Raw genomic sequence first — 14,805 nt, 5'->3', positions numbered from 1 at the left:
CACCTGCAGGCATTCGGACTCTTACTCTACAACATGCCCACACCCAGGAGAACCTGTCACTCATCGCTGTCCTGAGAGACCAGACCGGGACACAGCTCGGCACAGAGGAAGGACTGGGGCGTGTTCTTGATTATAATGCAAGGGGGGAGGGGGCAGGGGCAGGCAGGGAAGCCAGAGGCCTGAGCCTGGGAGGCTAAGAACATGGCCTGGGCCACACAGGCTGCGCTCCCTGGTGACACTCAGTGGCTTTCTTAATGCCCTGCCCCTCACAGGAACAGGGGTGATGAGAGAGGGGCTGTGAACAATAAGCCCCGGCTTCCGTCAGCCACACAGCAAGACCAGAGTCACTGGCATTATCTCAGAGTAAAGATGGAAGAAGAGGAGGAGCTGGGGGTATCCCCTGGGGACACAACAAGTGGCCAAGCAGAGAAAATATGCACGTCAAGGGTCTCTTTCTGATTACTACCTGCCACTGAAGCACCTGGAAAGCCACGCAGAGATTGTCTGGGGCAGAAGGGAGCACCAAGGGAAAAGCCGACTCTTCTCTGTTCGTCAGAGAAACTGGAGAGCGAAATAGAAAAATTCTGTAAATACTCTCAGAGATGCTTACTTATCCGCCCCTTCATGCCACTCACCCCGGAGTATTTATCCACAACATGAAATTAAGCCGCAGAGGAGCCACTCACTCCCAGCCCTGCCTGCCTCACTGCCGCCTCGGAGGGCTCCCCCTGCGCCCCGCTTCCCTGGCTGTCGAGGAGCACCCACCCTCCTTTCTGCCGGTCTGGAGAGTTCTGGAAGCCAACAGTCCCCAGTCTCTCTAGAGAGACCAGACACAGCGGCCGGGATAAATCACAGGTGCGGCTGGAGCAGGGCCAGGCCCAGGCGTCCCTGCAGGGTGGAACGGGCTGACCCGCTCCTGTCCCCGAAGCTGGACCTGGGCATCAGCAGCGGCCAGGGCAGGTCAGCCTGGGGGGCAGCAGGAAAATGCAGGGTTTGAAAGAAGAAAAGGTCAACACAACTGAACCCACTCACTGCGGAGAGCTTCATAGGTTGCGTCTTAACCCCTGGTATGAAAGGAAATCTGTGTTCAAATGAGCCCCGCAGTTCAAACCCAAGGGCCAGCGGCTCTCTCTCAGGTTCCACTGGGATCAGCAACCAAAAGCAAATCCAAACTGGAATGAGACCCCCAAGGAGGGCAGCGGAGGGATGACAGTGCAGTCAGAGCCTGGGGTTCTAAGACTCCCCCAGGGCTGTGTGAGAGGTTTGCCCACCTTTCCTGGCAGCACCCACTGAGCCCTCTTCCAGCTTTTCTCTTTAGCTGCCCGATTTCTCCTTGTTGATCTGCAAAACACCAAGCACTGTCCATTCCTGTTAGTGCCCCGTCCCTGAATCCCCTGTCCTTGCGCTCCGTCTCCACCTGGCTCTGCTGAAAGGCTCTTGCAGACTTGCCCAAAGCACTGCTAAAGGAGCAATTTCCTCTGCATTCCTCACCAAGCCTCGCCCCTGCCGCTTGACCCCTCTCTCTGTCTCTCTGTGTGTGTCTCTCTCTCTTTCTGCTTTTTCTTCTTCACAGCATGCATCGCCACTATAGTCTGAAATTGTCTGTTCATCATCTCCCTCCCTTAGGAAGTGAGCTCCATGAGACAGAGAAAGAGACACCATCATGTGATTCAAAGTCCTCACCCCAGAACAGTGCCTGACTGCGTTTGTTGAATGAATGAATGATTTTGGATGTTCCATCTAATGGCTCGGAATCTCAGCTGCCTCAGCTCTGAAATGGAACACCCTTCCTCCCCAAGGGGGCGGTGGGAGGATCATTACATGTATGGAGAAAGCTCGTGGGCCACTGCGCCATGTCCCCTGATTGTCACCGCTACCTACAGGTGCAGCGAGGGGCTGCTGTCTGAGATGCCCCAGCAGCTTCAACCCAGCACCAGCCAAGTGCCAGCAAGAGGGCTCACGGGAAGAGCTGGGGCATGGCGTGCCCTCTGCTGAAGCACACCTGACAAACGTCCGGCTTCTAAAGGTCCCATCCTGGAAAGAGAAGGACTCTCGCTTGCAAGGACAGGGTTCTTCCTAATGGTGCAATTTTAAACATTAGACTCTGGGGATGCCTTGATTTGTGTTTATTAATTTCCAAGAGTACAGTCAGCCTATAAAATGCAGCTGGACACAAAATGACTGTAAACCTACTATGCTAGACACAATGGATTCCTTTTCATGTGGACACAAACCCTGTCCAATTAGATTTGGAAGCAGCCAGTCTGGACTCAGAGAGGTTAAGTTACTTGGCTGAGGGCAGATGGCACTTAAGAGTGGTTTGGAAATGGCCACCCTGGTAGCTCAAGGGGTTAAGATGCAGCACTATGAAGCTATCCCCAGCCACTGCAGCACGAGTTCGATCCCCAGCCAGGGAGCTACCCACATGGCGCAGCAGACCTCTCCTGTCTCGCCCGCTGCTCTCCTCAGCAGTGTGTTTTAGTAGATCCACCTGTTCTGCTCCCCACTCTGTCTCTGGTGAGTCCTCTCACCACCCCCCACCTCTGGCCTACACCCCAGTCTTGTATGCATAAATAAAATAAATCTTTTTTTTTTTTTAAGTGTGGCTTGGATATCAGGGGTGCAGAGCTAGCTGTGGCCACATCACACAAACCTGAGCAGAGAGCCAGCCTGGCATCAGAGGATGGTCCCTCCCTCTTCACTGCACGTTACAGTTCTCACAACAGGTCACTATGCGAAATGATTTTACTTTCTCCAAACACGACCCCTGGATGCACAAGCAGCTGCGGGTGGGCCTGTGACCCTAACGCCAGCATGTCTCAGAGTCTCCCCTCCCTGCCACTCCCTTCACCCCGCTTCCCAACACCGAAAGGGAAGGCTTCACCTCCCTGCAAATACAGAAGACCTTAAACAACAAATGTGACATTCATTGACCTTGTCTTTACTAAAGGTCACATGAAGATGTCGATAACCAAGAATCAAGGGGTGATGTCGCCTCTCGGGGGGATTCCAATGACACCACTGGTGGGGGCTGCGGCTTTACTTGGCCACCACGCTCCAGCCTCGCGATCCTCAGTGAGCCTTATTTAGGCCAAGTGGGGGATCTTTTACTCCCCTCCCAAGATAGCCCCCAAAATTCGATAAAAATAGGAGAAGGGGAAGAAAACTCAGATTTATTAAACGACTGCTATCCTGTGCAGGTCCCCAGCCTTCCTAGCAAGGTGTACAAGCTACGGATTACAGTCCCCATTTCGTGGAGAAGACACTGGCCTGCACGGGCATTAAGGAACTTGTCTACCATCACCTGTCACCTCGGGACATGTGCCCCCACCACCAGCTCCTGGCCTAGATACGGTCCTGGTGCAGTTTTCAAAGGTTTTATCTGCTTGGGTTATAAGCCTGCCTGGACGATTCCTAACATCCATTCCTAACCTTAATTGCATGAGTCTTGGGCAGAAAGAAAATGAAAATTGCACAGTACAACTAAGGGAATGTTCTGCTTATACTGGCTTATACTAGTGCTGCTTGTCACAGAAGAGAGTTCACCCTCTCGTCCAAGATGGCCTGCTCCCTGGGCTCAGCCTTGTCTGGTCCTCGGGGGAGGCTCAGCACACTGAATTCTGAACGTCATCTCTCAGCTGTTTCTCTGTCTGCAAGTGTGGGAGACAGCAGTGTGCAGAGCCTTTGCAGGCTTCCTCACTTACTGGCTGGTGACCTTGGCCAAAGACCTCAACATCTGAGCCTCAGTTTCCTCATCTGCAAAATGGGACAAGTGTGAAGTTGTTGGGAAGAATACACGAGAAGGGCCTCCCCGGTGGCGCAGCGGTTGAGTGCTGGGCTGCGAAGCTGCGCACGCCGGTTCGATCCCCGACTGCTCCCCAGCCACCAGAGGAGGGTCCCACATGGCGCGCAGACCTCTCCTGCTGCCCGCTGCTCCCCTCAGCAGTGTGCTTTGGTCCTTCTGCCTGCTCTGCTCCCTGCTCTGGCTCTGGTGAATTCTCTCACCCTCCCGCGCTTCTCGCTGTACCCAGTGCTTGTATAAATAAATAAATAAATAAATAATCTTTAAAAAAAAAAAAAAGAATACACGAGAAGTGCACATAGTGGAGAGTCAAAGGGTCACACACACTCAAAGGTCCACGTGATCCTGGTGGGGTCAACAACAGACACACATCAGAAGCTCCTTCTCCTACACTGGGCTGTATGTAAAGCCACCCAGTGTGCGGAGGACCCGGGGGTGAGTGAGGAAGGACAGGGCTATGTCAGAGTGAAGGGTCCACACACTATGTGCAGGGACGGCTACCACCCAGCCCCCATCCACAGCTGCAAGGGTGGAAAGAGTCCAGTTTGCCACACATTTCTATTTTTTTTTTTTAAGGAAAACGAGAAATCATGATTTTTATATGCAACTTCCCAGTTCTTAATCACTGTGACAAATTTGAAAATGGCCATACCCACGCCAAGCAGGCCAGCGGCAGCCAGTGGCAGCCTAACTGTGGTTTCCACTATGGCTCCATCCATCAGGCATGGAGTTTCCATTGTGTTTCCAGGTCTGCTACAGTAAGTCCAACACTGAGGGTCTCCTTGCAACCCCAGGCACACAGTGCACTGACTCACGCTGGTGGGAGCACTGTCCTGCGTGGCCCTGGGTTCACATCAAGGAACAGCGTGCTTTCATCGTATTGGAGCCGGGAGGAGCACGGATGTTATTTCAAATGGAGAGAATCACTTTCGAAATGAGGGTTTCACGAAGGGATCTCAGATCTCCAAGGCAGGGCTGTGATCAGGCCCTCTGAGGGTGAGCATGTGTCTAAATGGTGAGGGAGCCCAGGAAGGAAGAAATGGCGTGTTAAACATCTACCCCGGAAGAAAATTTCATCTGTCAAAAGCACTTGAATTTCAAAGTTAAACAGTGACATCGATTCGTAAATCCCAGAGGTTAATAAAATCCCTCTCATCTGCAAAGAATGTGAAGTCCACAGAATCATTTCAGATTCAGGTACTTACTTGACGATCAAGCTCTACACACATTCTAAACTAAAAATAAGATACATCCAGAAAAGTGAACACGTCGTAAACAAAAGCCCTGATCAGGTGTCACAAAGTGAACATACCTGCATGATCTTCACACGGATTAAAGCAGAGTCACTTACTACCAGCACCCCAAAGACTGCCTCACGCCCCATCCCGGTCTCTATTCTACTCACAGATTCATTTGTGTCCATTTTGACGCCTTCTATCATTGGAATCCTATAGAAAGTATGTTTTTGTGTCTGTCTTCTGTGCTCAGCACTGGGAGTATACACTGTTCATTGCTGTATAGTACTTCCCTCGACACAGGCCTTTGTGTATGTGCTTAATTTACTATGGACAGACATTTCAGTAGAGTCCTTGTGGGCATGATTACACCAAGCACAGCCATATACCTGTCTTTTGTGCAAATGTGCCCACATTTCTCTTTGGTGCATGACTAAGGATAGATAGACGGGGGCTTGTGGGGTAGGCTCAGGTTTAGGGGAGACCACCAGAGCTTTCCAAAGTAGCTATACAAACAGCTATGTTGTACTAAAGATTTATAAACCTATTCAAACATCAACAGGGCTCTCTGAGTGAAATCCTCTCCTCCCTTTGTTAAAGTGATATCTGAAATACAAATAAATGAAATGGCTTGAAGGATGGAACCCCCCGAAGAGCTGACATTCTGGGAATATCTTGCCTCTTACTGGTTTCTAACCAAACACCTATCACAGACAAAGTGTGATGGTCACAAATTGTTCAAACAGCCAACACATTGGAATACAATGGCTCTTTCATGTGCTATTAAGTCCTGTTGGATATTTATAGGTTGGATAAAACTACAGAACCCCAAATTCCTAAAGCAGACATGTCCACATAAGGAAGTAGATGGTCACACCCACTTGCTTTGCTTCCACAGGGGAGGAATGGGGCGGGTGGGGCTCCCTGGTGGTGCGAGGGGTTAAGTCTCAGCACTATGAAGCTATTGGCAGCCACTGCAACATGAGTTCGATCTCCAGCCAGGGAGCTGACCCACATGGCACAGCAGACCTCTCCTGTCTCCCCGCTGCTCCCCTCAGTAGTGGATTTTAGTAGACCCACCTGTTCTGTTCCCCACTCTGTCTCTGGTGAATCCTCTCAACCCCTGCACCTCTGGCCTGCACCCCAGCTCTCGTATGCATAAATAAATCTTTAAAAAAAAATAAGAGAAAATAAAATCGGCCATACTAAACACTGATTAAAAATCTGTATGCTTTTTAAGCCACTAAATGTGAGCTCCTTTGTTACAGCCGTCACGGGAAACTCATGCAAAGGGGACCGCAGGTCCAGGGCTGTGGCCAGGAGCATCTCCAGGAGACACAGCAACTGAGTCATCAGGGTCACGTCTCCACCTGCGGGACCACCCGTATTATTTTAGGGTCAAAAGCAGAATGTAAGAAAAGTAGAGGTCAACTTAGCAGCCATCTCACAACCAAATAAAATTATGAGACTTCCACTGCCCTCTTAGCCCCAGACCTCAAAGAGACATGTCTGGCCTGAGACAAGAATGGCAGACACGAGCAGCCCCTGTGCCTCGTGGCCTGGGCATGGCGCCCGGGGGCTCACGCTCACATTTTCCTGCTCTGTGGGCTTCTGCTCAAGCTCACCACTAGCAGCTCTGAAGCATCAGCTAGGACAGAGCTTCACTTCTGATCTATTAAAAAGAAAATCAATAAGGCTTTTATATTACAATTTCCATTTCATTTTGCCTTCTGCATCCTGTTTTCTCCTAACCCCTAATATCCTCCCTAAGTGATACATTCGGGCCACTGGCAGGAAGGCAAAATGGCTTTCCTGCCATCAAAGCTGCCACACAGCCCAGCCTCGGGGGTGCTGGAAACTTCGGCAAGGAATTCACCAGCAGGGCACCATCAGGACTCACAAACCCCACACTGGCATGCCCTCCGGCAGAGGGGAATGGTCGGTGTATAGTCAGCGGAGGACTCAGTTGTGTTTGCACGAGCTCAGGTCGGATTAAAGCCCCCCACGCCCCCTCGCCCATTGCCTACGCGCCCCCGATGCCCCATAGTGATAAGGAAGATGCTTCCACTTACAACTCCTTGGTTGTCACTGCAACTCTTCACAACGATCCAATGTCAGGACCACTTTCTGTTGAAATCTCTGGTGAGGGCTCTCAGAGCGCTCACTTCTGGAGGGTTTGTGTTGATAAGAATGTGCACAGGCACACAAGGCACAAGCAGGCTGACATCACTGCCGAAAGTAATATCCTGTGCCTGTGTATGCCGCTGCCGCGAGGCCTCCTCCAAAGACATCTGCTTTTAAATAACGCCTGTGCCCTCACCGGCCAGCCTCCCTGGCAAGAGAAGTATCCACGTGGAGCTGGCTGTGAGTTAGGAGGGCAGGCTGTGTGGACAGTTTTCTGAATGGCTGAAAAGCACCCCATCCCCCATGCTGATAACTCAGTAACAGCTGAACAGGTGTCCCTGATGGACAGGACAGAAAGCAGCCCCTAACAAATAAAACCCACGAGGCACCAGAGAAATCAGGTGATGGCGCTAGAAAATAATAGTCATGATTTCAATTCCAGCAGAGATGTGTTTGAGCAGAATGATTCAAGTTCCAGAATTAACCTCACAAGCCGAAGGAGGCACATCTGGAGGTCTCCAAGCCACGGAGCTCAGTGCCAGGGGCAGCCATCAAGCAGGGGCATCTGCCTCCCGCACCACCCAGGGCCCTTTCCTGCCAGCACAGGGCTGCTGGACACGGGAGTGTCCAGGTGAGTAAGACGGTCCTTGTCTCAAGAAACTCCCAGGCAAGTGGCTAGAAAGACATCAAAAAGCAAAGTCCACCCAGTGAGGGAGGGCTCTCACTGAAATGTCCACAAGGGACCCCACATGAGGGTCAATGAGAACTGTGTTACTGGGCGGGTGGTCCTTAAGAAGCAGGAATGTAGAGGTATTTGCAGGGAGCTCAAGGAGACGCTCATCCGAGAGAAGACAGAAAAGACAAGCTAATGGGGAAAGGCTCCAAAGCTACAACTTCAGGGTTCAGAGTTCATCCAGGAGGTGGTGATGAGAGCTGCTGGCACTCCAGGCCAGGTGAGGGCACACTGATCGGTTTATTCAGTCATTCAACAAACACTCGGGGACAGAGTCCTCTCCTGGCACTGGAGCAGGTGCTAGAGATGGAAGAAGGAACAGCGGAGGAATCACTCCTGCCGCCTGATGCTTGTCGTTAGCCATGAAGACCGGCGATTATAAAGACAAGGGAACACGGTGTCCCAAGGACCAAGGAGGGGCACATAGAAGGACCTAGTGGGGCGTGTAGCAGAGGAGGCCCGCCCAGCTCAGGGTGGGGGCAACCATGTGCCACAGGATCCAAGTCAGCAAGGCGAAGAAGGGGTTGGGATGGGTGCAAGAGCAATGGTCCCCGGAGCAGGACTGAGGCGACTAGACACCTGGGTGTGCAAGCCCAGTGGGCTGAACGGAGACTGTGAGGGTGCTGGGACTTAGCAGAGCTCTGGCTGCTCTCTGGAGGTGGAGAAGGGGTGTGGGGGAGCAGGCTGCTGCCTCGTCCAGGCACTCAGGATCTAGGACTGAGCAGGGCGGGCAGTGGTGGCAAAAATGAGGTGCCAAAAGATGCTTCTGCAAGAGGCCAAGAGCAGACTCAGTGGGAAGTGGCAGCCAAGTGATGGGGTAAGATGACATGGTGAGTAAGGAGCCCCAAGTGGAATTTTAACTGAGATGGTGGAGGAAGAAAGGTGCATTTGGGAAGGAATGAAGTAAGAAACAGGGCACAGGAATGTGGGGGTTAGAGGACGAGCCAAACACCCCTGGGTTAGTGTCCCGGTTAAGGAACCAGGAGTCACGCAACTTGACAAACAGCTCGGGAAGGAAGGTCTCATCCCTCTCAGGGGTGGACACTAACACCTGGCAAACCTAGCTGTCAGGACAGGTGTTCTGTCTCACACTGAGAAGATTCATGCTTCCCCATGATGCTCACACGGGTCCACACTCGGGAAAAAAGTCACAGTGCGTCTACTGCTCTTCCTGTCACATGTCCCATTAACTGGAGAAGAGGCTCGTTTCCAACTCATTCACTTCAGAGGCTCAGAATCATAAGCCTGCAGAACGACAGTGCCCTAGAGGGTGGACTTCATTTTTTACAAGGTCATTTCATGTAGGAGGGGACAAAAGTGGAGACTGTGCTCCCAAACCCTTGTGTGACTGTGGCTGAAATTAGAACCCCATGGCTGACCCCCCGGAGTGCTCATTATGTCATGCTGCTGCGTGTACTCGACCCCCAAAACTTTATACTGAGGGCACCCCCATCTAGACTCTGTTCTCCGTAGAGCCCTCAAAAATAAAGTCTTGAAAAACAAATAAACCCACCTCCACAAAAGCAGCATTTCTATGAATTCAGACAGCAGCCCTACCCCTTATTTATGGCTCCATGTTACCTTAAAACAGAAAGCTCAATGGTGACAAAATATGGCTTTCAGCACTGTGTGTTTCACTACAGAAAGAACGTCTGCCCAGGGCCCTTTCGGAAGGTGCGCTGAGGTCTGCAGCACTGGCAGGAACGTCAGGGACCTGGCTTTGATCTCCTGGTAAATACTCAGCCTCTTCTACAGTCTCAGGATCTCAGAGTCAAGACGGGTCATCCTGTTCAAGAACCCTGGATGCTTCACTCCCTCCCAACCTTCCGCCCCTCTGCCAGCACACCCCGAATGGCGAAAATCTTACCACCTCCTGGGTCAGCTCACTCCAGCCCTCAACAGAATGGTGCTCTTTATGATGAGCTTGACACCTGGCCCCCAGCCATGTCCTTCCACAGATTCAGGACCGTCCAAGGTCTCCTAATCTCTCTTTCAGGAGACCGCCCTTCGGCTGTTTGCTTACGCTGATCATGTACCCCGGAGCCTCCATTCTCCAAGGTAAACAGTCCAATTCTTTCCACTAGATCTTATGTAACAAGGTTTAAATTGGCACTGTCATTCACCGAGATTCTCCTGAAGCGTGCTGACTTGTCTCGATGGTTTTTAAAGTGTAGATCCAGAAATAAATGCAGTGACCCAGCTGTGGGCTTTCTGATATCCAGTGAAAGAAATCTGTCACCTTTTCTACTCTAACCTCTTGTAACATTCCCACATCTCCTGGCTCCCAGTTGATAAGCTTGTGATTGGGTTCCAAGGGCAGGATTTATGATTAAACATCATGTTGAGAGTTACAGCCCCTACCCTTGGCCTGTTCAGTTGTCTCAGAGTATCTTCTGAACCCTTCAGAGTCCCGTATCTATCTGCCATTCAAAGTCATGGATCACAGGCTCTCCATCAGCCAGGGCTAGAACAGGGGGTATAAGAGCAGCCTTCAAGTTGACTTTGACACATCACTAAGCACAGCCAGTTGTGAACTCTGCATAACCCAGATCAACAGATCCATTTCCAATCTCTCTTCTTTGGGAAATTGTACCATTGACTCCGGGGCTACTGCTCTCCACCTCTCTCTCCACGTGTTTCAGTGATATCCGATTCATCCCCTGACCAGAAGTGGGCACAGAGCTTAGGGTTCCCCTCACCAGCCTCCCCTAATCACAATAATTGGTATCCAGGTCAGGAGCGGCACCCGAGGCTATTCAGTCAGAGGAAATACTGAGGGTTTCATGGGAACTCCACTTCCCACAGAGATTGGAGATGAGTGGTAAGCAAAAACTTCCTCTGAGCACAAAAACTACCCTGAAAGAAACCATGCCAAAGATAGAAAGAGAGCAAAGGGATGGCGCAAGACTGAGCTACACAAATATCATTAAAGAAGCTAGATCAAACTTGTCCTGAAGCCTGATCTACCTTAGAACTCATGGGTGTCATTACTTCCCAAATTCCTATCTTAAGCAAAAGCATTTTGGGTTGGATTTCTATCAATGAGAAAAATATATCAAAATATTGTAATTTCCTTCACAGGCACCCCAAAAAGTCATGGGACACCTTGTCAAAATCCCTTGCCAATTCCTCCATCTCACTGAGGTTCCAATCTGCAGCACAGCATTGTAGTTAAACACTGCAGCTCTCAAGGGCAATCCAGACCCCACCTTGACTGACTGTGGGACCTGGGGCGGATGACAGAGGCTCATCTGACTCTCCCTCCACATGTAGACCCTCTTTATAGGATTACTGTGGCACATTACAGCCAATATAATGCCCAGTGTGCAGAAATACTAAAAGTGCCAGCAGTTTGCATTATTAACCTGCGTTGCTGTTATTATTATTATCATGACTCTGATTACAACTCTAGTTATGTTACCAAAAACCAATGTATTAAACCTGCACTAGCACTGGATGCTCTTGACCTTCATTTACAAGCGCTCTTTCCTCATCCCAGAAAGAATATTTCCTGCATCTCTTCTAGGATCAACACCAACCACCTTCCTCCCCCGATCCGTTTGCCAACAATCACCCATCAGCAGCTGCGGCATAATTTACTGTGGAACATTTAGATGAAGCTGCAGGATTTCAGGGAATGGAGGGCAGGAAAGTTACAGGGGTGTGGCACCGTCCCAGCCCTACCACCCAGGCACAGAGTTCCACCTCGTTTATATTCAGTCAAGCTAACTCAGGGCAAATCTCAGAAAGTGAAGTGGAACTCCTAATTAAAAGGTAGCCTTGAGCTGTCAATAAAATTATGCATAAAGGAAATGTTTAAAAACACAGTAGTGACTTCCTTGAGACAGATTTTCATTTGAGATTTTTTTTTTTAACTCAAGTGTGGGGATAAATAAAAAGAAAGTATGCTCTTCAACACTGTCGTTGCTTCCCTCCCTGAAGCTTAGAAAATCATCTTTGATTCGCAAAACATCACAGCGCATTTAAAATTGCTGGTTGGAAGAATGGCAAGTCTGGTCTTTTCTACCAATTGCTGGAAAGCAGCAGGGAGGAGCATTTGTTTTGAGTTATTTAGAGAAGGCAATTGCTTTGTTGCATTCTTGCACTACACTTATCGCCCTCCACAGCCAGTCCAGGCTGCGGGCTGCAGCACCCGCTCCCCCAGCACCCCGCAGACTCGCACCGGGAATCCCACCTGCCTCCTCCGACTTCTAGAAGGTCCATCTCTGTTATCACCATATTTTCTCAGCACCTGGTGTACAGACAATGCACAACCACCAGCAACAATTACAACAAATACGTGGAAGGTGTGAATACACGAGTAAATGAAAGGATGCAAGAAACACCTGGCTCTGTGAAGAGCTAAGCGGCCCCTCCAGGGCCTGACCTTTTCCCTGTCACTGTCACTGTGAGAGACAGCACAGCTGGCATTTGACATTTGTGGCGCCTCCGTCATGAGACGCACCCACATGCACCCTGTACTGCTTTGGTTTTATCTTTCTCGCCTCACATTGCTGACTCCTCCCCAACTCCCAAAGACCTCGGAACCCCAGCAGCTGCTTCTTTGACAAGCTGTTTCTTTGACATCCTCTTTTCATCAGCCGGCTTAGAGGCCCTTCCCGGGGCTCAGGGATGGCTGATGGCTGAGGCTCGCTCCCTCCCCTCCCACTTCGGGACACTTCCATTCTTACCTTCGAAGCTCCCAGCAAACAGGTAAACCCAGGTGATGGCTGGGATGCAGAGAAGGGTCAAAGAGGCAGCCAGGAACTTCCGTCTCCCTCTGCAGATTCCCAGCATCCTCTCAGACGTGGCAATCCCTACTAGCAGCGCCGATGCATCAAGTCCTCGGCCTCCCTCATAATACTCTCTGAAAGGAAGAGCAAAGAGGAAGGGCTAAGTTCTTAGCACTGAAAGTGGATGCGCACTGCAGAAGAGAAATATCTTATAGACCCTTTATCCCAAGAGATAATGATGGCATCTTGAATCCAGCAAAAATGAGACAGCTCTTTAAAAGAATAAATAAAGGATGATCCAAGTTGTAAGGGCTTGCTCTCTTGCCGCCTTGCACATGCATGAACATATGCGTATTTTATGGTAGAGGTTACCTGTGCAGTCTGAACTAAGACACATACTAAAGGAGCATTTCATTAGCACCATTTAGGGAGGAAGCACTAACCAGGTACTGTGTTTTCACCAAAAAAAAAAAAAAAAAAGAGGCTAGAAGAAGGTTGCTCCAAGGGACACAGTCTAAGAAAAGAGACTAAGGTAAAACATCCACAGTAACTGGGAGAAAGTGACCACTGGGATTTGCATGGGCCCGTATAGAAGGACAAATGAGAATGCCAAGTGACCGTGTGTGGTCAAGATGGCAGAGCAGCCCCCGAGTTCCAGGCAGAGAGCTGCAGGAGATGCTGGGGTGATAGGCAGTAGGCCCAAAGCAAAGAGACCAGACAGTCACAGTGTCACCTGCAGGAGTTCCCATCTTATCACAGTTGAAAAGCTACAACACTCAATGGGCACTGTCTTAATAGTCTGGACTGTTGATGGGGAAGATGTCCAGAAAAGCATGGAAACCACTGAACCGTGCAGAGAATGGAGAATACGGAGATAACCTGTCACCGGCCAGCCGAGGGACTGTCTTCAGACCTCATCAGAAGAGGCAGAGACAGGTCAATCCAGATGGAGGAGAGACCATGGTCGTTCCTTCACTTGGGTACTGAACCAGGAAGCCATGTGATTTATAAACGAACTAAATAACCAACAGACCATGCAATTTCATCTCCACCCGCCTCCTAATATAGATGTCACACAGGATGTCGGTAGAGAGAGGAGTACTAGTGAGCCCGCCCCCGACACACCAGAACCCCCAGCTGCCATAATAGGCACTGGCTTCCCAAAGATTAAATGCCCATGAAGTGGCTGGCTGGGGTGTCCCTCTGGATAGTCCCACGTTGAGTCCTCTCTGTCAACAGTCTGGGAGAAATGTCTTCTCTGCCCACAGGCCCTGGTGTTTCCATCCAGTTCACCTTGCGTTCCCTAAGACACCTGCAGGGGCCAGATGATTTTCTGCTGAAGAGATAATGGGATCTCACCAATGGTGGCCCTCAAGCTTCAGGGGTCTGTGTTCAGCAAGTCGCCAGCCATCAACTCCTAATGGAGCTCATCTCAACTATCAACCCAGCTTTCTGCAGCCAATTTGACATGATTTTCTAAATGGCCCTCTTTTGAAACAGATGAAAGATCACAGGGCTGGAGGGTATGGACAAGAAAGTAAAAGCAAAAAAAAAAAAACAACAAGAAGAAAAGAAAAATCCCTTTAAACAAAGAATGTTGACCTGAAAAAAGCCCCCCTAGGGACGTTTTGCTTTGGAAGCATGGGATGCAAACTCTACCTGCAAACTCCGCTAGTCACTAAAAATGAGGGAGTGGGGGGGAATCCGTGGGGGGGAGTGTCTGTGCCATCACACAATCTGGATTCAGATCCAGATGCCACAGCTGTGACCCTGACAAATCCCACCTCTGGAAACTTCATTGTGTTCATCTATAAAAGGAAGCCATGCCCTTGTTGGAGGGTTGCTAATGAGGCTTAAGTAGGGGAGTCCTTGAGGGGTCGGATAAGCAGAGGTTCACCCACCACATGGCAGAGGTGATCCTCCATCCATTTTACACATGAGAAAACTAAGGCCTGGAGAGATTGATTGACTGGCCAGAGGTCACAGTCACACATGCGAGAGGCAGAGGCCCCAGGGCTGCTGTCTTTTAATAAGTTAATGGATTCCCACTACCTTCACCAGGGACATCTCCATCTAACTTAAATTCTTAATATTGAATCTTATGACTATTTTCTTCCCAGGGTCCAATATCTCATATTTATTTACTCTCATCCTGGAAAAAAAAAAAAGGGCAAATAT

General features: G+C 50.1%; 1 protein-coding gene across 3 annotated transcripts in view; it reads right to left on the bottom strand.

The window, feature by feature from the left end:
- The window catches only part of LARGE1 (LARGE xylosyl- and glucuronyltransferase 1), a gene marked incomplete at its 5' end in the record, with an annotated part of 325,411 nt that extends 312,705 nt beyond the window's left edge, over positions 1 to 12,706 (bottom strand). For 2 of the 3 annotated variants that reach the window (XM_084255759.1, XM_084255758.1), the window contains one exon: positions 12,586 to 12,691. In XM_084255759.1, coding sequence (XP_084111885.1) covers positions 12,586 to 12,691 — 106 coding nt within the window. Of the gene's footprint in view, positions 1 to 12,585 lie in introns of all 3 variants that reach the window. The other variant, XM_084255760.1, reaches the window with a different exon arrangement.
- Between the last annotated feature and the right edge of the window lie 2,099 nt (positions 12,707 to 14,805).

This window comes from Talpa europaea, assembly GCF_964194135.1.
Source record: "Talpa europaea genome assembly, chromosome: 15".
NCBI classification, from domain to species: domain Eukaryota; kingdom Metazoa; phylum Chordata; class Mammalia; order Eulipotyphla; family Talpidae; genus Talpa; species Talpa europaea.
The sequence above is the reverse complement of the archived record's forward strand: the minus strand, read 5'-3'. Positions and strand labels throughout refer to the sequence as shown.